The sequence below is a fragment of the Leiobunum rupestre genome, chromosome 7, assembly GCF_980474605.1.
Source record: "Leiobunum rupestre chromosome 7, qqLeiRupe1.1.hap1, whole genome shotgun sequence".
Lineage (NCBI taxonomy): Eukaryota > Metazoa > Arthropoda > Arachnida > Opiliones > Sclerosomatidae > Leiobunum > Leiobunum rupestre.
The window spans coordinates 25,256,197-25,278,095 of record NC_143390.1 but is presented as its reverse complement, the minus strand read 5'-3'; the positions used below and the strand labels follow the sequence as shown (position 1 = coordinate 25,278,095).

Genomic DNA, 21,899 nt, shown 5'->3' with positions numbered 1-21,899 from the left:
CCGAGCGAGTTTATAAATTTAAATAAAGCTATATTGGGCTGACTAAAATTCCGAAGCAAAAAATTCCTTCTCAATTTAGAGGTTTTCCATTGGCTTAAATAAATATGTTAGTAGCCAATAGTGTGACTCCCAAAATTACTAGGATGAATAAAAAGGTTAAAATCTAACGTAGTCCACCTTTTTACTGGTTCGTGAACCGTTAGTGAAGATTTTTCAATGGAATAAAGGTACAGAGGCATACTTATGAGTAATTATGTTACATATGGTAATAGGCTAATAGCGCTCAGAATCGGAGGGCGTTTTCCTTATGAAAATGATGAGAAAATCGAGTCAAATAAAAGCTAATTTCCATCTCCGTCTTTTGACGCGATAAATTGCGCTTGGGAATTGTGGGTATAGCTATTTCTATGTATAAAAATGGTTTCATAAAAACAAAAACTTTTTTCGGCCTAGGAGCGTGCCAAATTTCAAATTCGAGGTCAAAATGTAACTTCTTAAGGAAAATGCCTCCACCATGGGGAGTATAGCAGTTTGATAACTTTCGTTCATTTACTTTTGATAAAGTTGAATCTTAAGCCTAATTATCCTACTCAAATAAAACGTGTCCCGCGAATCCCAGATTTGTTTGTATCTCTAGTTCATATTCTACCACCATAGACATAATAAAGAAATAGACCCAAGATTGTACGGAGGCGACGACTAGCAGACAACCGGTAGTTGTTCCGTATTCCTGTGGTACTACTTTAAAGCGACGCCTGTCGATTAGGTGAGCAATTAAAAAATCATCACGTAATCGTGTTTGTAATCTTTTATCAAAGACTATATATACGCTTCGCTTACTAGACAGGCGTGTTCTATCATGGCTCAACTTGCATACCGATTGTGGCTCCATCTCGACGCTGGTCAAAATTTTCCCCTAGCTTGAGCTGTGTTACTAGTGGCGCCTCTAGCCGAGGGTCAAAATATTACCCCAGCTTTTACAGTGCTACGCCGCTACATAGGTGTTAACAGGTTTTTCCTAGGAACACGCCTGTCTAGAAAGCGAAGCGTATATATAGTCTTTGCTTTTAGGTACTCTGATGTGATTCGCGAATATTTCGGCTGTGAGAATTTAAAATAAGGTTAATTTATTTTTTTATTTAATTTAATTTATTTATTGAACAGTAAACCTCTGTGAAGCCGTTGCCGACTTATATACAGACTGCGGATTAGATACAAAAGTAATGTGATTCCAGAATATAATGTACCACAATGAGATCATATGAGTGAGAAAAAAAAGAATATATTTAATTTTGTGTATTGGTTCTTGTATATTTACGGAATGAGCTTTAACGTATATGGGTATAACTGATTTATTACATTGATGAATATACACATAATGTGAAATGATGCATGACGCTTGTGTCGTAGTACCGGGCTAACTAACTAACTTCTAGTTTCCTATCTATCTCCTTGACTGACTCTACTAAATGCACCACCTAGCGGTGTCTATCTAAAGAGTCTATGATGTCATATACTACAACCACTCTCTTTTTTTTTATAAGAATTAAAGTTCTCTATATCAATAGCTTGAGAGTTCAATTTTTTTAACTTCACAAATTCAATTTAATAATTGGTTTCGATTTTCGCGTACTTCTTCTCTTACATGGTTTGTACACTGTTTCTGAAATGTCTTTGGAAAAGTCTCTTCGAATTTGGATTGTCGAGTTTGCGTCACGATTTGATCGTAATGATGCTGTTGATGTACTGGCCACATTCTGGGTATGATTGTTCTCTTTACTGGGTCTAGTCTCGCTGATGTCGTCTAATTGATTAAGTTCTATCTCATGATTACTCTGGTCATGTTGTCGTGATGATTGATTGTTCACTGGAATGTCAGGCTTACTGGTTCCGGGAATCTGTTCTACTGGGATTGGATATTCTTCCCTGGATTGATCGTTGTCTCGAGAATGAATGCTCTGATTCTCCATGTCTGGATCTGGTCGGTTGGCAATCTCATGATCGGATTCAAGATCACTGCCTGGGATTGTCTGATAGCTGGAATTCGGTGATGACTGGTTACTGATATTTGGATGCGCTCTAGTTACAGATCGGTGTCCGGCATCAGGATTATGACAGGATGCACCATCTCTAGGATAGAGTGCACATTCTTGGTTTTCTTTTCTATGAGGAATCTCGAGATGGGTTTTCTGCATAACTCTTCTCGGTCTCATCTGATTCTGGTGTCTTCTGACTATACCTCTTCCGGTCGCAACTTCATACATCATGTTTCCTAGTCTTCTCTTTGTGACTCCTTTTAACCATTTGTCTCCTCTACCGTAATTCTTGACCAATACCATTTCTTCGATCTGATACTTCCCGTAATTGTACTCCGTCTGCATTCGAATGATTGCTTTCCTATTTATACCGTATCTCATAACTGTATGCTCCCAACATGAGTGCCCAACGTTGAAGTCGGCTTGCTGCTGTCTGAGGTATTAGCTTTGACTGTGAGAATCTAGTGATCAGTCAATAATAGGCCTATAAACCTTCATCCAAGTAGATAGTCACGGAATATTATCACTCCAAAAATAATGGCAAGGGCTTCCTTGTCCACTTGAGCGTAGTTAAGTTCTGCTGGCATCAAGGATCGACTTGCGTATGCCACAGGTTTTTCTTGACCATCAATTATTTGTGAGAGGACTGCACCGACGCCTTTTGGAGACGCGTCGCATGCAAGGTATAAGTCCAATTCTGGATTGTAATGAATGAGAAGATTTGATAACACTAGGGCTTTCTTGGCTCCTTCAAATGCTTATTTTTGCTCCTTTCTCCAATACCACTTGGCGTCTTTGCATACTGGTGACAGTAGTTGAGCACAATTTGGAATAAACTTTCTATAGTCATTTACGAGCCCTAAAAATGCTCTGAGTTCTTCTACGTTATTTGGTTGTTGTGCGTCTCTGACTGCCTTCGTTTTAGCTTCCTGTGGGTGCAACCCATGCTCATCCAGCCGATAACCCAGGAAATCTAATGAATTTCGCAGAAAAGCGCATTTTTCTTTACGTAGTTTGAGTAGACCCTTTCTAAATCGTTCAAGCACGGCTTCCAATTGATTTAGGTTATCTTGTTCATCAACACCTCCCAACAAGATATCGTCTTGAAAAGGGGATACCCTGTTCTGTTCAATCCTTGAAGCAACGTTTCCATGGCACGTTGGAAAGCGGCGGATGCGGAGGCTACCCCATACGGTAGGCGATTGTTTCGAAACAACCCTTTTGAGGTATTAATTACTACTTATTCTTTGGATACATCATCCAATTCTAGCTGGCTATAAGCTTCTTTCATATCCAATCTACTGAAGACTTTGCATCCGGCTAAATTTGAAAATATGGCTTCAGGTTTGGGCATTTGGATTCGCTGTTATCGAAAAGTCTCCACACAGTCTAACAGTCCCATCAGTCTTCATAACTGTCACTATTGGTGCGGCAAATTCTGAGTGAGGAATACTTGTGATAAGTCCTTCCTCCTCTAAGCGCTTTAACTCAGCTTCAACTTTAGTCTTCATTGCGAATGGCATACTTCGAACTCTAGAAAATACTGGTTGACTATCTTTCTTCCTGTACAAATGTACTCTGTAACCCAATAATTTTCCAGAACCACTTGAGAACACTGCTTCATTCTTCTCTAGTATTGCCGTCCAGGTTGTGTTTGCGCTATCTAATTGTGCAACTGTCTTGAGGTGGGGTCTATCCTTCAACACCCACTTAGGATATATCTTCAATGTTTGAATCCATTTCCGTCCACACAAGGTCAGATCATTGCCTTGATATATGACCAACGGTAACTCAGCTGATCTACCTTCATATTGTGCCTTGACAGTGGTTCGCCCTTTAACTTGTAAGGTCTTCCCATGAAAATCTCCTAGAGTGATGTGAAAGTCTTCTAGTTCTTTTAGGTTTGGTATTGTCGTAGCAAACTGTTTTGAGATCAACGTGAAAGCCGATACGGAATCTATCTCGAATTCAATGTCTCTTCCATTAACTTTACAAAAGACTGTTTAGTTAGCTACCGTTAACTAAAGAATTTCATACGTAATAACTTTTGAGGAGGTTTTATTAGCTCTATTGAAGTTACAGGTTGAAATGACAGAGAGTAAATGACTGCCGATTCATATTCTACCGGCCGTATTTATATGCGGTTAAAAAACAATATTTACAATCTAAAAATACACTAGTCTAAAATATAGACAAACGTTATTATGCAACATCCTTCCCTTAGTTCCGTTACACAATTCTAGAACTATATCGGATCGGTTTCCTGATTTCGCGTCCGGATCTCGAGTGAATTTTCTTCGGAGACGAATCGTTCCGTACGCTCGATGTCGAGGTTGCGGTTGACGAACTGGTAGTGGTTTCGGTTGGCGTGGGAACTGTAGGTCGATCAACGTCTTCTGCCGGAACTTCGGGACGATTCGAATCATCTGGAGGAACTGATCTGGAGGAGTTGTCGTCTGGTCTTTGATTGGATCTCCCTTGGAGAGTTCGTGCTCTGGTGACGACAACTGCTCGATTTGCCGTGTACGAGGTATTATACGTTTTGACTGGTGAACTTCGTTGACTAGGTTTGACGTCGTTCGTTTCTCCGGTTGAACCTTCTGAGATAGGAACTAGGTGAAACCTGTTGCGACGAACAGTGCCGTTTGGTGTTAGGATATGATATGATCGAGGCTCTTTAGCTGGTTCTACGATCGTGCCTTTGCGTCGCAGGTCGATTATCCATACTGTTTCTCCCTTGTTCAATGGTCGTTTTCACCTTGTGTCGTCGGTCGTAGTTTTCCTTTATTCTCCGTCCGCGATTTTTCTCTTTATTAGCGACGATTTCTCTAGGTGGAGCAGAGGGTTCTAGTAGCGTGGGTGTGATTGGAACCGTGGATCGAAGTTTTCTGCCCATCAAGAGTTCAGATGGACTATATCCATTTGAGAGCGGCGTCGTTCGATACGAGAGTAATGCGAGGTACGGGTCTTCGGATTTCTTCATTTGTTTCTTTACGACTTTGACCGCAGCCTCAACGAATCCGTTGCTTTGTGGGTAACGTGGGCTGGATGTCGTGATTTTAAATCCATAATCTTTTGCGAAAGTGCGAAATTCTGATGACCGTATCCGCTGGAATTGCGGACCGTTGTCGCTGCGGACTGTTTCAGGTATGCCATGAGTTGCAAAGATCGATTTGATGCGTAGTATGACGGCACTCGACTTGAGATCTGTCAATGGTCGTACCTCAAAGAAACGTGAGTAGTAATCAGTGACCAAAATATACCACTGCTTTTCCTGGTAGAAGAGGTCCATTGCGACTATTTGCCATGGTCGATCCGGGAATTTGGAGGGCTGCAGTGGTTCGTGTGGATTGGATGACTCTTTGATACTTGCAAAGCAGCATTTGACTTTCTCTTCGATGGCTTTTGACAGACCGGGCCACCATACGGTTGATTTGGCTCGTTCTCGACATTTGGTAATCCCTTGGTGTCCTTCATGGATTTTGGACAGGATTTCCTCGTGGAGAACCTTCGGTATGTAGATCCTGGATTCGTACATTATGAGTCCGTCTTGAACAGTAAGTTCGTTTCGATGGGGATAGAATTGACCACAGGACTCATCTACGCGATTCTTCGCTGGCCAGCCTTCTGAAATGTAGTGGTTCAATTTTTTACAGGTGTTGTCTTCGGACTGAACTTTCCAAATTTCTGCAAGTCGTACGTCAGAGGATGGAAAACTCGTCGTGACCAAGTGGACGTGGGCTGATATTTCTTGTTCCAGCTCGGGACTTCCAATGTCCGGAAGTGGACTAAGTGAAAGTGTATCCGCCACAATAAGGTCTTTGCCAGGAATGTACTTGACTGTATAGTCAAAACGCATCATCCGTATACGGAGTCTTTGCAATCTTGGTGACATATCGTCCAAGTGTTTAGTCTGGAGGATTGCGACCAGTGGTTTATGATCCGTTTCTAGTTCGATCTGTATTCCGGTCACATAGTCTCGAAAACGTTCAGACGCCCAGGCCAATGCCAGCGCCTCTTTCTCAATTTGGGCATATCGTTTTTCGGCTTCTGAGAGTGTCTTCGAGCCATAAGCCACTGGGCGGACTTGACCATCTAGCTGTCTTTGCTTTAGCTCCACTCCGATACCAAATGATGATGCGTCTGCTGCGATGATGGTTGGTAATGACGGGGTCATAAACGGCGAGTATTGGTGCCTTGCTAAGAATCTTCTGGACTTTCTCAAAGGCATCATCTTGAACAGGCCCCCAACACCATTCGTTCTTCGTGCTACACAGTGAATTCAAGGGTTGAAACAGGGCGGACATGTTAGGAATGAATTTTCCGAGGCAGTTGATCATACCCAATAGCCGTTTTAGGTCTTTGGGTGTTTCGGGTTTCGGGAACTTCATGATCGCTGCTACTTTCTCGAGATCTGGTTTAATTCCTTCTGCGTCTATGATGTGGCCCAAGAATTTGACGTTGGTGACTGAAAACTGACATTTGGATTCATTTAGTGTGATCCCGGCTTCCGTCAGTCGTTCGAGAACTTCACGTAACCGATGGTCGTGCTCGCTTTTGTTCTTCTCCCAGATCAATATGTCATCCTGTAGATTTGTTACGCCCGTTATTCCTTCGAGGCATTCTCTTATTCGTCGTGGAAAATGTTCCGAAGCGGAGCTTAATCCGAACGGGAGGCGGTTGAAGAAGAACCTTCCGAACGGCGTTATGAAGGTGGTGAGGCGTGCTGATTCTGTATCCAGGGGTATTTGCCAGTATCAACTGACGACATCCAGTTTCGAAAATACTTTGGCACCGGTTAGTTGTCCAAGGATGTGATCTACCACTGGTAACTGGAAACGTTCTCTCTTGACATATTCATTCAACTCTGTGAGATCGACGCATATCCGAACTTGTGTGGATGATTTTCTTATGACGACCATCGGGGTGCACCAATCTGTCGGTTCTTCGATCGGTGTAATGACCTTGTTCTCCAGCATACGTTCGATCTCGTCTTTCACCTGCTGCATCAGTGGTAAGGCAACTCTCCGTGCCGATGGTAGGGCATACGAGTTGGGATTTTCCTGAAGACATATGGTGTACGGCTTCTCGGTTTTTGCCCATACCAGTGAAGAGAGTTGGAAAGTCTCTAAGGATTTCTTTCGGTTGCCCTGTGTCATTGGCAACGGCTGGGTTCCCCGAGTCTTCTACAACGGCGTCAATTCTCGTTATGATTTGTAGCGCTTGGCTTGCTTCTAGGCTCAAGAGTGGAGTTTCTAGGTCCGGTATGACGTAGAGAGTTTCGTTCATCTTGCGGCCTTGGTACTCTAGTCGTGCTTTGATCATTTCCAGAACTTGTATCTCTTTTCGACCTGGTCCAAATAGTCGTCTGTCTAATTCTTGTATCAGTCGGGACTGAATCGTTCGGTTTGATATAGCGCTGACTTCGGCTCCGGTGTCGATCTTGAAGTTCACAAGTTGACTGTCGACCCGAATCCTAGCGATCCATTTTTTCATTCTGCCGCTGTGAATGGTGCATAAGAATGCCTCTGGTTTGACTTGCGCCTCCGTGATCTCATCTACGGCAGTATTTCGGCACTTCTTGCTATAGTGGCCTTTCTTTTGGCAGTTGTAACAGACCGCTTCTGCTGCTGGGCATTTATCCCGAGGATGAATTGTGGACGATCCGCATCGGCCTGCTGGTTCGTTTGGCCGCTGGTTTGAGGTTTTTCGCCCAGGTTTTCTCTTCCCTGCGTAGGATTGCGTCCCAGATGCTAGTTTGGGCTTTCGTGTCTGGAGGCGATCAACTGTGACCCTTTCGGTTTGTGGATGGATTTCCCTTTGCTGTTTTTTGACTTGCTCATTCTGTTTGGTCATTGTGATGGCTTTCTCCAGCGTAAGGTTCTTTTCCAACTGTAGTTTTTCAGACAGACGTTTGTCCCGAATACCCACGACTATCCGATCACAGATCATTTCTTCGTGGAGGTTTCCGTACTCTCAATGTTTCGACAGCGTGTGAAGGGCAGTAATGAAATCCTCCATGCATTCACCCTCTTGTTGAGTCCTCGAGTTGAATTTTGCACGTTCGTATGTTCGATTTTTCTTTACTACGTAATGACTTTCAAAGCGGAGCATGACCACATTGAAGTCGCCTTCTTCTTACCCGGTCAGTTTAAAAGACTCAAAGATGGTTCCCGCCTGAGGTCCCATGAAATACACCAGTGCATTTACGTGTTCGGGTCCGGAACCCTTACTAAGTCCGGATGCCAAGCGGAATCTCTCGAAGCGACGACTCCACTGCGTCCAATCTCCAGGGCACGTCAACGGCTCTGGTGGGTGGATCTGGAACGTTGCTGACATCGGAGCGGCTGGAGCTTGCATGGTAATACTGATCGTTGAAGGGGCGAGGAGCCCAATGAGGAAGAGACGGCGTCGAGAAGGAGAAGGCACGCCCGACAGGAACTAGTGGGTTGACTCTGTTGATTTAGTTAGCTACCGTTAACTAAAGAATTTCATACGTAATAACTTTTGAGGAGGTTTTATTAGCTCTATTGAAGTTACAGGTTGAAATGACAGAGAGTAAATGACTGCCGATTCATATTCTACCGGCCGTATTTATATGCGGTTAAAAAACAATATTTACAATCTAAAAATACACTAGTCTAAAATATAGACAAACGTCATTATGCAACAAAGACCATCCAAGGTTCTGGTATATCTGAATTACTTGTAATGTCTCGTACGACTACATTCACTCTTTCATGGTGTTCGTCAGTAAATGCTTGAGTTTGACGTCTATTGGCATTATTGTTATCCTCATTTTCCTCCTTGACTGAGTCTTCCACCATAGGAGTTGTCTTGTCTGTAATAAGGTACAATTGGTAATCAGACACAATGTCTTCACTCGGTTCCATGTAATGAGTGCTAGCGTGACTATTTCCTCCTCGCTGCGATGCTCTTCTTTGGTAACCACGATGTCTGGTACTTCGAGATCTTGCTCGTCCAGCATTAGAGTTTCCTTTTTGAAAGCAAGCACGTTCTAAATGTCCTTTCTTTTGACAATGTCTGCATGTGGATTGCAAGTATGGACATGCAGATGAACCGTGATCAGTATTATTACATCTGTTACACTGATTGTTCTCTGCTGAATTCCGCTGTTGAAATCTATTTGTACGTGGCTGTGGAATCTCATTCCTATCGTGATGCGATCTCGTTTGCCTATTTCTATAGGTATGCGATCGGCCATAAATCTTATTGATGTTCTCTTTGTTATTTCCTCCACCATTAGCTGCATTCATTTCTCTAGAATCCCTTGTGGCAGCTTCCATTGCCTGAGCTATGGTTAATGCTTTGTCGAGCGTTAAGGCTTCTTCCTCCAATAATCGGATCTGAGTACGTTCATCCTGGATACCGGCAACGACCATGTCTCTTATCATGTTGTCTAATTCTGTTCCGTAATTACAATATTCAGATAACTTCCGTAGTTCTGCAACATAGATGGTTAATGTTTCATTGGCTTGACGTTGTCTGTTTCTAAACTTGAGTCTCTGAGCCAGGGGCGTATTAACCATTAGGCAAAGTAGGCACGTGCCTAGGGCGCCATTTTTCTAGGGGCGCCAAAACTCTGATAAAGCCCCACGGTCCATGTACTTGGCTTGTCTCTACTCAAAATAACGCCGAAAAGGTTTGGGGAAACTAAAATATATTTATTTATTTATTTATTTATTTATTAAAAACCGATACGCCCCTCCTTAGCTGACCAATGCCAAGGGGCGCCAAATTTTTCTGTGCCTAAAGGCGCCGAAAGGGTTAATCCGCCCCTGCTCTGAGCTGCTTCTGATGGTACAGGGTTAAAACGTTTCTTCAGTATCTCTACTAATCGATAGGTTTTTCTGGCAAGAGTATTCCTTAAAATTCCATATGTCTCTGCTCCAACACAAGATAGTAGGATCGCTTTTCTTCTACCAGCTTCATCTATTTCATTTCAATAAAATACTGTTCCCTCCGTTCCGTATATGATATCCATGATTCTTCATGTGAGTTATATTTATCTAAATGTCCGTAAGTTGGCATGATGTCAGTTTGGTTAGGCTTAAATTTTGAGCTTGAAAAAGCAATATGGCGTCGCGGCGAGGCTTATTTTGAGCTTGAAAAAGCAATATGGCGTCGCGGTGAGGCTTACGAGTTGCGGATCTGCGCAGTTAATTTCTTCTAGAATATTCGAAAATGGCGTCCTTTTCTTCTCGACGTTTCGTTACGTTGCCTGTCACCTAAGCCAAAGCCTATTTCTGGCTTGATTATCCAATGCCTTGTTACCTTCCTTGATGTTTTGTTATTGCACCTCACCTCTTCCGTGGAAAAGCTTGTTTCCTTTATCCCAGTCGCCATTTTTGTGTATTGGTTCTTGTATATTTACGGAATGAGCTTTAACGTATATGGGTATAACTGATTTATTACATTGATGAATATATACATAATATGAAATGATGCATGACGCTTGTGTCGTAGTACCGGGCTAACTAACTAACTTCTAGTTTCCTGTCTATCTCCTTGACTGCCTCTACTATATGCGCCACCTAGCGGTGTCTATCTAAAGAGTCTATGATGTCATACACTACATATAAAAAAAATTATTTACAGACAATGCCCGATAGGGACTAGAGTATAACAGAAAAAAGGGCGTCCCGTGAATCCCAGGTTTTGTTTGTAGATCCAGGGAACACTTAAGTGTCCCCTGGTAGATCGATCTAGTTCATATTCTACCTCATTGCTTCTTTGTTTAAAATCAGGTTGATTTAACACGCGATTTAACATCCAGGAAAAAAATACTACGCAGTAGTAATTGAAGGCTACGTAGTAAAAAAATGGTATGAAACCGAAAGTTCCTCGCGCATAAAAAGATAATAATATTGTTCTGGTTTACGTTGCAAGAGTACTCATAGGACAAAACATTTAATAGGGATAGCGAACGAAATAGGTGCGTAAATAAATCATCCTCCAAGGAAATTGCCACAAGTTATTGTTTATATAGTGCTTGTTGAAATAATGGAAACTTTTCACCTATAAACAGAACGTCGTGTTTTTGCCAAGCATTACTACGTCAAAAAAGCTACCTGGTTAAAATGGAACGCTTGTTGCTGCCGTCTAGGAGCAACAAACACAGCACCCCACACAAGGAGAACGCAACCCGTCAAAAGTCGTGCATTTTCTTGCGTACAGTTTTCATTGGTTAGACGCTTTAGTGCCTGCTGCCGTCGGATCGGGAATATTTGGTAATTGTCTTCCACCTTTCCGTAAAACGTTCAGCGTAAAGGCTCGTCCAATGAAATTTGTACACAACGCTGCATTAGCGTGTTTAAAGGCTAACTGCGTTCACCTTGTGTTTTTTACTCCTAGCTGCCGTAAAGGTGAAAAATTTCCATTATTTTAACAAGCACTATGTAAACAGTGACTTGCAGGTCCTGGCTCTCGAAAATATTACTTCTGGGCGATTTCCTTGGAGGATGATTTATTGAAAACCAACGTAAGTCCGAGCAGGATTCCGAGTGAAGAGAATATAATCCGGTACACTCTCGAAGTAAATCCCCCAAAAAAATGCGTTATCGATTTCTCTAAGATCAACTTGTTTTTTCGTCATTACTTATTAAATCAGCACCTGCAAATCTTTTCAAAGGCAAAGAAACCATTCCCAGATTGAGAGAGTGAACGTACCACTTAATTTCGGGCTTGAGAAAATGTGGCTCGAAATGATAGCGAGAAGAAATGAAATTACCCTCGATCACGAAATACCTTTTCAAGATGGCGATATAATAGACTAGCAAAATGCAACCTCGCAGTTAATTTTCTTTTTTTTTTTAAAGATTCTCGACGAATATTCTTTGAATAAAGAAATAATCTACATTCTATTACATACGTAACCTTATTACTAAGCGTAACTACAAAAACGAATCGTACGAATAATTAAAAACAAACCATACTATGAACCTACCCCAGGGGCGTAGGAACGTTCTAGAAGTTGGAGGGGGCAAAGAGAAAGGAAAAGGGGTCTAAAGAATGGTTTTGAATTTTTAATGGAGTGTAGCTTCTTCGAATTCATGTGTACTTTTTACTACTGTGTAAATTGAAGGGAAAAGACTTAAATTTAAACACAGTTGAGGTTCTATACGATTTATATGCTTTTAAAATGAGAATTTGAGCCGTTTGAAGATTTCAACTGACCAAAAGGTTGGAGGGAGCAATAACATTAGTTGCCCCTCCCAGCAAAATTCTAGGCAGGGGCATTGCCCCCCTGGTTCCTACGCCCCTGACCTACCCACTTCATGACACTCGGTCTACTAAATGTTAAAGAATTATATACGTATCACTGCTTAATATTTATTTACAAATCCATACAACAACCTATTCATGTATTTACGATTACGTCTAATGTTAACTACCAACTAAGGTCAAATGATTCTCTTTCTGTACCGGCTTTAAACACGACCAAAAAATTAAACTCTTTATTTTAATACGGTATTAAAACCTTCAATAATCTACCCCAGTTTGTACAAAATTTCCCAAGTGTTAATATTTTCAAAAAACGCATAAAAAGTATAATTAGTATTATATAATATGAAAAAATTATATTATATAAAAATATTATGTAATCGATTATTGTATCTATGGAATGGATTGTTTTTAGCTTTTTATTTTTTCCCTTTTTGAACCCTGCCTAATACGAGGACTAAAAGTCTTATAAGGCTTGGCCTTACTAACTGACAGCTAGTAGCAACAAACACAACACCCCACACAAGGAGAACGCAACCCGTCAAAAGTCGTAAATTTTCTTGTGTACGTTTTTCATTGGCTAGACGCTTTAGCGCCTGCTGCCGTCGGAAGGGGAAAATTCGGAAATTGTCTCCCCCCCCCACCCCCACCCGCCCGTAAACGTTCAGCGTAAAGGCTCGTGACGCTCGTCCAATGAAATTCGTACACAACCCTTCGTTAGCGTGTTTAAAGGCTAGCTGCGTTCTCCTTGTGTTTGTTGCTCCTAGCTGACAGTTTCTAATAGAAACTTTCTATATGTATAATGTTTAATAAATAAAATAAAATATAAATAAAACTATAGGAACGTACACGAAAGTAATAATTGTCGGATGCCCAATTTTATCTCGATTTGGCGCTTCCGAAAAAATACCTTTATAATTTTTTGTAAAGCTATTCTTAATTTCGTACGTGGGAAAGATCCGTTAGCGAGTAGTAGCGAGAGACACTATCCACTAGCTAGAAGAAAGAAAGTTAACGATCTTGGGCGGGGAGGAAGAAGGAGAGGGTTAGATCGAATCCCTGAATATTACATTTAACGGGCCTATCTAAAGATAATATAGGTTGCGGGGATATTCTTCATCAATCGCGCTCGGAACTATTCGTCCCGGAGGGTGCGGTCACCGGAATCATGATGGTGAGGACCACGCCTTTGAGCGTCTCATCGCCCTCGCGCCGGCGAATTGCCTCCCCCGCCTCCCACCATCGCCACGAACGTCCATATTTCCCTTTGGAAGATTGTCCAAGAAATGCACGCCATTTTGCGGCCCCCGTTTATTCCCCCTTCTCAATAAAAATAATGGAAAAGTTAGATCCATTCTAGCGTGGTTCCACGGTAGACGACAACGCGTATCCTCGTCTCACGCCGCTTCTTCTTCGATCAATCTTTTCGTATTTTGGAGAAATTAGCGGCGTCTAATCAGCGGTGGTGCTGGTGGTTTCTCGTCATGTATCACACGCCTTTCCTCTTTATTTCGACATTTTACGGGGAGAAACAGTGACTCGTAATTAAATAACGCGCCTTCCGTTTTCGCGTAGGGAAGATTTCGCGTATTGGATTAGATGCTTTACCGCGCTACACGGAGATAATGCGGGTGAAATACCTTCCTGGAAGCTTTGATTCTCCGAGAATGTCGTAAGTATCAGATATTTAAAATTTAACGCTTGAATATTCTTCAGTTTATTTTTAATCGTAGATCGCTCAAATTGACTCTACTCAGCGTGACATTATGGTCTCGTTTTTCTTGCGACTTGTCCGCTATTCTATGTCCCGCCATAAATATGACTTGTCCGAAATCATGTATCTGTACCGATACTGGACATGTAAGTTAGAATTTTATACTTATTTTTATCTAAATCGAGAAGTGGGACCTATTAGTTTGATTAGAAGTAGTCATCAGATGACTAGATTCTAGGACGTAAAAATTAAACTGGAGCCTCCGCAGCCTAGCTATAGTTTTCACTGGGATAAAATTTCCCGCCAAATCTTAGAGAAGTACACCACTTCACGACCGCCAGTAGGTGGTATTTTTTCGCCTGTCCGAGGACAAAAAGTGTTAACTTTTTACCGTAAAACGTTTTATTCGCCTGTTCTCGGGGTAAGATTTACCCTGTCCCGAATTTGGTTCGCTTGTTCCAGGGCTCAAACGTTACACTTTTTACTCCTCCTCGAAAGGAGGTGTAGAGGGAGTAATCTGGCTTAAGTTATATAGAAAATTCGTCTGCTTAAATTTCGTTTCACGAAAACATAATCGGTTTTGAACATCTTCACATGTGGCAAGCTTTTAATAACGAATATCCAATTGTTAAATGCTATTTAATAATTTTAAAAGTTGCTTGATGACTTAGACCTAAGGTGGTGTCTTGGGTATTAGCCTAGCTGATTATTATAATTATTAAATAAATAAGAAAAATGAGTCCTATATTGATGATCTCACCACCGGTCGCCATCTTAAAAACAAAACCAATATATAACCTTTAACCTCTAACTACTCCCTTCTTACTCCAACTCGTTTTTTTCGTCAAGATAGAATTGGAGTAAAATGACGTCATAGGGCTACACTTTTGAACCTGCTCAAAAAACCCAGACCAGGCGAAAAAAAACCACCTAGTATTACTCCATCTAACTATGTGAAATGTAAAAATTACATGATATATTTATAAACCATATTTTTACTTTGAAATAGCTTTGTAAAATCACTGATAGAAACGTATTTGATCTCCCACTATTTTTTTCTTCCAAGATGTTTTTTTTAAAGCATCGGGAACCTGAGAATTAAAAAACCTTATCAGAATATGAAGAGATATATTATATACTTCAGGTTAAAAAGTTTCAAGGGCTTGGATCAATTTTAAGCGTAGGCCTATAAAAAATTCGTTATCGATCTTTCTTTCCATTTAGGTACTATGCAATGACAAAGGCTTGAGCAGAGTTCCATCCGAGGAAATACCACGATTCACCTATTACTTAACGTTGGCCAACAACGACATAATGCTCCTGGGTTCGCGGACGTTCTCAAATTACACAAAACTGCGCCGTCTGATCTTGGATGATAATTTCATCTTCATTATCCAACCAGAAACCTTTTGGGGGCTCAGCAACATGGATGAACTTTCTTTGCAGAACAACCCGTTGCAATCCTTGCCCAGTTTCTCTTTCTCGGGTCTCTCCAACATTCGCAACATCCACTTAGCCAACAATAAAATAGCCGAGATCTTCTCCGACGCCTTCGTCAACAGCAGTGGGCTAGAAACCTTAAGTTTACGCGGTAACCCGGTGGTCACGGTGCACCAATTCGCTTTCAGGGGCTTACAGGATGTCCGATTTTTTTACCTCCCCTTCGGGATCAAACGAATCGAGTCGGATGCTTTCAACGGGATGTCCGATGTGTCAGTTTTCCAGTTGGAAGAGCTGAACATGACCATCTTACAACGCTGGACATTCCGCGGTTTGGTCGGCGTCAAGAACCTGGCCATTAGAGATTCCGCCATCGATATCTTCGACGACGGGGTCTTCACCAATTGCAGCGATGTCGGATCTTTGGTGATCGAAGAATGCACCATTACGACCGTTCTAGCCGGCGCTTTTACCGGCATGAAGAACGTTTCGGAGTTCCGAATCGTCGGGAACCAAATAACCAACTTTCATCCCGGAGCCCTCGACGAAGACACCTTGGCGGAAGTTTCCGATGTCAAAGTTCAAAACAATATCGTTCCTTGTGACTGCCGAGTTCGGTGGATTCGCGCTCTGGACCACCTTTTTCCTTCCATCATAGCTGATACGAAATGCTCGTCTCCCGAAGAGAGACGGGATGATAGGTGAGATTTCGTGTTATTTAACAAACATACGTTTTGACGTCTCTTTCCGGTTATATATAGGGTTTCGAGTGTTTTTCTGGGAGACGTTGAGGACAACTGCGATCCCTACGCTATACCTTTGATGCCTGGACGATCCAATATGTTAAATAGTGGCTTACTATGTGTTATAATGTTTTGTTTTGGCACTTTTCTTGTTAGATGAAATTTGATGTATTTTTGTTAATAGATGGTACTATAATACCAAAGTAATTAGGGGAGTTACTTTTGATAATCCGTTAAGTTTTCTCGCAATGTTTTTATTATAGGCCTAATTTATGGTTCTCGTGTTAAATAAAGGCCAGTTTCAATGGTTTCCAGGTTTTTTTTTATAACGTCCCGCATCCTTTTCCACTGATTCGCTTCGGGATCAGTTCATAGATGGCGCTTAAACCATGGCGATAGAACATCGTACTTTTGATACAGCATTTCGTCGTCTGCATGAATCGTTCAAGGACCATCCATCAGTTCGGCCGTGCGCACTTTCTACGTCAATTTTTCAAACTATACGTATTTAATTATTATAAAATTATAACGTATAATAAGATTACTCTTAAAAGCAATGTAATTTGCAATTTCAAGAGTTACTGATAACCCAGAGAAGGCTCTCTACCGGTATTGCAACAAAGTCAACTGACGGTAAAATATATTGAACTACAGTTTCAATTAAATAATTAAATCTTATTTTAATACTATATGAGGTATAATTGTGGCTTAACATATTTGGCCTTCAACAGGCCAAAACAATGTTGCTTTCGAGATTTATCAGGAATTTCAATAATTTGACGAGGGATAAAGCTAGATTAACTCTTTTATGTTCGAGTCAAGTGTATGATTCTTCGGTTTCTTCCAATGTAAGCCAAAGATTATGCACTCTACTATATTTTTATATACATATTTGGTACAATACAATAATGTTATTAAAATCTTAAAAATGAGAATGCTTGTCTTGGGCAAGTTTTTAATAAGGCCCTTATTGCCATATTAAAAAAACAATAAAATCTTCATTAGTTCAGATAAGATAATGGTTATCTCTTTAGGTAAAAATAGTGCATAGTAATAAATAAATACAACTATAAGATATACAAAGAATCAATATATCACAAAGCTTTAATCATTTGCCCCATTTTCCTTTTTTTAAATTTGAACTTAGAAAAAGATGGCGACGTATAATCCAGCCCAAAGGCTTGATGGCATGCAAGAGAGTATTTGGATTGAATTTGGTGCTTTAGCTGCGGAATACAAACCAGTAAATTTGGGACAAGGGTTTCCTGATTTTGCGGCACCAAAGATAGTGTCAGAAGCATTAGTAAAAGCAGCTGGTGGTCCTAATTTTATGCTTCATCAGTATACCAGAGGATTTGTAGGTTCTATTTATATCATTTTTATTAGAATTAATAAAAATTCTAAGTTAACTTTATCTTTTAGGGTCACCCAAGGCTAATTAAAGCCTTAAGTGAATTATATTCAGAGTTAATTGGGCGTAATGTGAATCCCCAAACTGATATTTTAGTTACAGCTGGGGCTTATGAGGCACTATATTGCACTATTATGGGTTTAATAAATCCTGGAGATGAAGTGAGATTTATTTTTATGATCCGTTATTACAATTTTAGTGATATTAGTATAAATTAAATTTTTTTTAGGTAATTATTATAGAACCATTTTTTGATTGTTATGAGCCAATGACTAAAATGGCTGGTGGTGTCCCTGTTTTCATTCCTCTCAAGCCAGTTTGTAACTTTATTACTAAAATTTTCGGATTCCTTTATGTATGTATTTCTTATTTAAATTAATTTTTACCATTAAGAAAAAATCATCTGGTGTATTAACAAGTTCTGATTGGGTTTTGGATCCTGTGGAATTAGAAAGCAAATTTTCAGCGAAAACCAAAATAATTATCGTTAATACACCCCATAATCCAATTGGAAAAGTAAATACTTTTTATTTGTATTTTTTTAAATTATTTGAACTAACCGTATTAAAATTAGGTATTTAGTAAAGCCGAATTGGAATTGATTGGAGGCTTAGCCAAAAAATATAATGCCATTGTTGTAATGGATGAAGTCTATGAATGGATAGTTTATAAAGGAAACGAACATATTCGTTTAGGTAACTTATTAATTTGAAAACCTGATTTGTTTGTTATTTTTTCAATGTTATGTTTTTTTAGCTTCCCTTCCTGGCATGTGGGACAGGACAATTACTATTGGAAGTGCTGGAAAAACCTTTAGTGTTACTGGATGGAAGGTTGTTGTCAATCATTCTTTTTGACATATTGCAATCTACCAATTATTTTAAATTTGAATTTTCAGACTGGATGGGCAATTGGGCCTCAACATTTGATTAGGGCTTTGCAATTACTGCATCAAAACTGTGTCTACACCTGCCCAACCCTGATTCAAGAAGCAATTGCTGTAGGGTTCGAAGAAGAAATACCTAGGCGCAATGATCCCAATGGTTATTGGAAAGAATTAGCTTCGATGCTTGAAAAGAAACGTGACAATATTTGTCATTTTTTGGCAAACGTAGGGATGTCTCCTACTATACCCGAGGGAGGATATTTTGTCATTGCAGATTTTTCAGAACTAGGTATTCTACATTCAAATGCTGTTTAAATACAAATAGCTGTATTATTATATTGTTGTAGGGTCTAAGGTGTCTGTGGATGAAACTGGTGGCACCAAAGATTACAATTTTGCAAAATGGATGTCCAAAAATAAAGTAATTGTTTGAGATAATTATACAATGATTACTTAGGTACAAAGTATAATTTTGGTCAACAGAAACTGCAGTGTATTCCTCTAAGTGCCTTTTATAGTAAAGTAAACGCTCATTTGGCTGAAAATTACATTCGATTTTGTTTTATTAAGGTTAGCATTTGTTTATATTTGGTTTAAATAATCAGATTTAATATAATAAATATTTTATGTAGGAAGACGAAACACTAGCCAAAGCTGAAAAAATTTTGCAAGATTTTAAAAAATCTTTGGAATCCTGAGGAAGGTTATTTATTAATTAAAGATATATAGTTTCCTAGATTAACTTTCATTTAATATTAAAAAATGTCATAAAATAGTTAATTTTCAAGACTACAAATTGTTTCATAATTTTTTTTATTATCTATTAAAACAGTTTTTCATTTTAATGGCATTACTAAACTTCTAGCTTGCATTAACGTTTTTAAAAATTTTGTATCAGGTATATTCCTCTAGTTGTCCTGAGCTATACTAACTTTTAGAACTCTCTTTTAGCAAAAGTTTAGCTTGTTATTGTTATTATGTTACTTATGGCCATATTGTGTACTAATTGACAAAATGATTCGCTAATTAGGCCTATTTAGATCTTACAAACTTTTCTAAGTATTTAACGTCATTTCTGTCTAAGGCACTTTCCGCAATTATTCCATGATTAGTCGATGGTCCATCGACCATGGAATAATCTGTTTCAGCGCTTGATCTTTGAAAATTGTTGAAAGACTTAGTACTTCCGGTTTTAGTTATTGAATGTTGAATAGTTGACCTATGACCTAAAGGTAAACACGACATCTATCGGGGATTGTTTGTGACCAATAAACGAATCTATTTCTTAATATTAAAAAACGAATACTTTTGGTCTGCCTTCGAACAGCTACGGCAGTTTCGAGCTACAGATTTTTTGAAACTAAATGTAAAGGCTGGTAGTAGTGTAGCTCTGTGGTGCTTAGAGCAGGCTAATAGTTTTTATCTAATGAGTCAGCGCATTTACTAGAGTCGTCCGCGGACCGAATTTATGCACGTAGCCATTGAATACTTAGCTGATGCAAGCTTTATCGAGATGTTCAGCCGTATTCTGCGTGACCCCCTAGGCAAGAAGGGAACCGCCCTCTTGCTTAAGAAGCTCCGGTTGGCTGAAATAAACAGGAAACAGTTCTCCCTCCCCCCATTCAACCCTTCTTGCTTTGGCCCTTCTATACACCAATTCGCATATTACATACAGGGAAACAAACCTTTAGAAACCGACATCGAGTATAAAATTTTAATTTCGTATTTCTACACTAGATGACACCAGCGTGTATATTTTGGCGCAAAATTTGAAAAAATAAAATTACATTTTTATATTTATTATATAATTTAAGTGCTATTTCAAGCTGAAAGTTTATATAAAATATTTTAGAAAATATAGTTATACAAAATTTCAGCTTTTAAATAACCACAATTTAAATTAGACTTTCGCGGATATTATAATTTTTGTTATTTCGGATTCTAAAATGATGGCGCCATCTAGTAACAAGTAGATTATTAAAAATGTACACACAATGGCGGTACCCCTGTAAAAGGGTCTTCTACCTTATTATATGCGTATTAGTGTATTGGCTTATCACACGTCATTACTATGACGCAAAGATGATATAGATAGTTCAGTTCAGCTTAAGGCAGTTCACTCATAGACTATTTAATATGGCCTGGACTAAGCAATAACTTAATAGTCTGTTTATTTTCAGTTCCCAGCTTAGTGGCCTGCCATCTATTTGTGACCCTCACAAATTATCTACATTCAGTTCGCCATCTATTTGTAACCCTTAAAAATAAATATCATTTTATTCGCCATCTATTTGTTATTGTTAAAAATAATTAAAAAGTTAAATAATATTTTTTGTTAGAATTATTTATAACATAAATTAAACATTCAAGCCTTTTTTATTACCTTCAAATTATTTAAACAAATTTTGTTCGTAAAACATAACCTCTTAACGTTTAAGTATTACTTAACCTCTTTTAATAATATAGAATTAACATGCAATAATGGTGCTGTTATTTTAAATTTGCATTTATTCAATCCAATTAAATCTTTGTAATACAATAATAAACAAACAAAAATAAAAACTATTACAAAATCAATCTGTAGTATGTTGTAACAATTAATGGTAGGATTTTGTTTATATGTTAAAATAAAAACATCCTCTTTTGTTGGTTTTGATTATTTGTATAACAAGCTAAAAAAAATTAATCTTGAGAACATTTACCCTTGGTTATAGCACCAGGTTAAAGGCAGAGCCTTTTCTTATAAAGAAACCAATATCCTACTATCAAAGATGGATTAACGAAACTTATCAGAACTTCGACAACATAAAGGTGTATTACATATCTTAATTAAGAAAGCTCTGGTTAATAAAAGCATGCTTTGAGAAATTAAGAAATTTCTCGCGTTACCTCTATAAAAATTATTTTATGCATTTTATAAAGGTCTCTGAATACCCAGCAGCACAAATTATGGATCGAAATAACCGACGCAGTCAACAGCATTGGCTCTCAATAAAGAAATCCCTCTGACAACCGCAAGAAGTGGAATACTTTAAAATCTTAGTCTCCGGGCTAAAGCCGCATCAATCAATGTGAAAATCAAACAAACTGGCGGAGGATCGGCATTTGATTTGCCAGTACTTACTCCATTGGAAGAGAGGGTAAAAGCTCTATTTGCAGAGGTGTCATATGCCGGAATACCAGGTGGTATCGACACTGCATATGATGCAGCAGCTTCTGGAAGTACAGAGTAAACATTCATATTTGTAACGTACTTTCTCAAAAATAATTACATTCCAACTATTAAAGCCACTATAGTTAAATTTAAATACAATGGTAAAAGCTGAATAAAATGGTTAACTGAATAATTGAAAATAAGGAAAAGATTAAAAACCATTGCACGACATACAAATTAAATACAGCCCAAACATTAACATGCAAAAAT

General features: G+C 39.2%; 2 protein-coding genes across 3 annotated transcripts; both read left to right on the top strand.

Moving 5' to 3' along the window:
- Positions 1 to 14,068: 14,068 nt before the first annotated feature.
- LOC149935363 (uncharacterized) lies at positions 14,069 to 16,358 on the top strand. The gene is made up of 3 exons (XM_090153785.1): positions 14,069 to 14,141; positions 15,220 to 16,136; positions 16,197 to 16,358. Exons 1-3 carry the CDS (start codon positions 14,100 to 14,102, stop codon positions 16,336 to 16,338), a joined length of 1,101 nt encoding a protein of 366 aa, XP_090009911.1. The 5' UTR covers positions 14,069 to 14,099; the 3' UTR covers positions 16,339 to 16,358.
- A 171-nt stretch (positions 16,359 to 16,529) lies between these two features.
- Positions 16,530 to 19,259, top strand: Kyat (Kynurenine aminotransferase). 2 transcript variants are annotated; one of them, XM_090180799.1, is made up of 12 exons: positions 16,530 to 16,811; positions 16,910 to 17,026; positions 17,326 to 17,535; positions 17,601 to 17,750; positions 17,819 to 17,905; positions 17,983 to 18,105; positions 18,164 to 18,284; positions 18,346 to 18,422; positions 18,488 to 18,764; positions 18,823 to 18,896; positions 18,959 to 19,045; positions 19,108 to 19,259. In XM_090180799.1, exons 2-12 carry the CDS (start codon positions 16,919 to 16,921, stop codon positions 19,171 to 19,173), a joined length of 1,380 nt encoding a protein of 459 aa, XP_090036925.1. In that variant the 5' UTR covers positions 16,530 to 16,811; positions 16,910 to 16,918; the 3' UTR covers positions 19,174 to 19,259. The 2 variants fall into 2 exon arrangements, with proteins under 2 accessions (XP_090036925.1, XP_090036926.1); XM_090180800.1 differs by lacking the exon at positions 16,910 to 17,026.
- Positions 19,260 to 21,899: the final 2,640 nt, after the last annotated feature.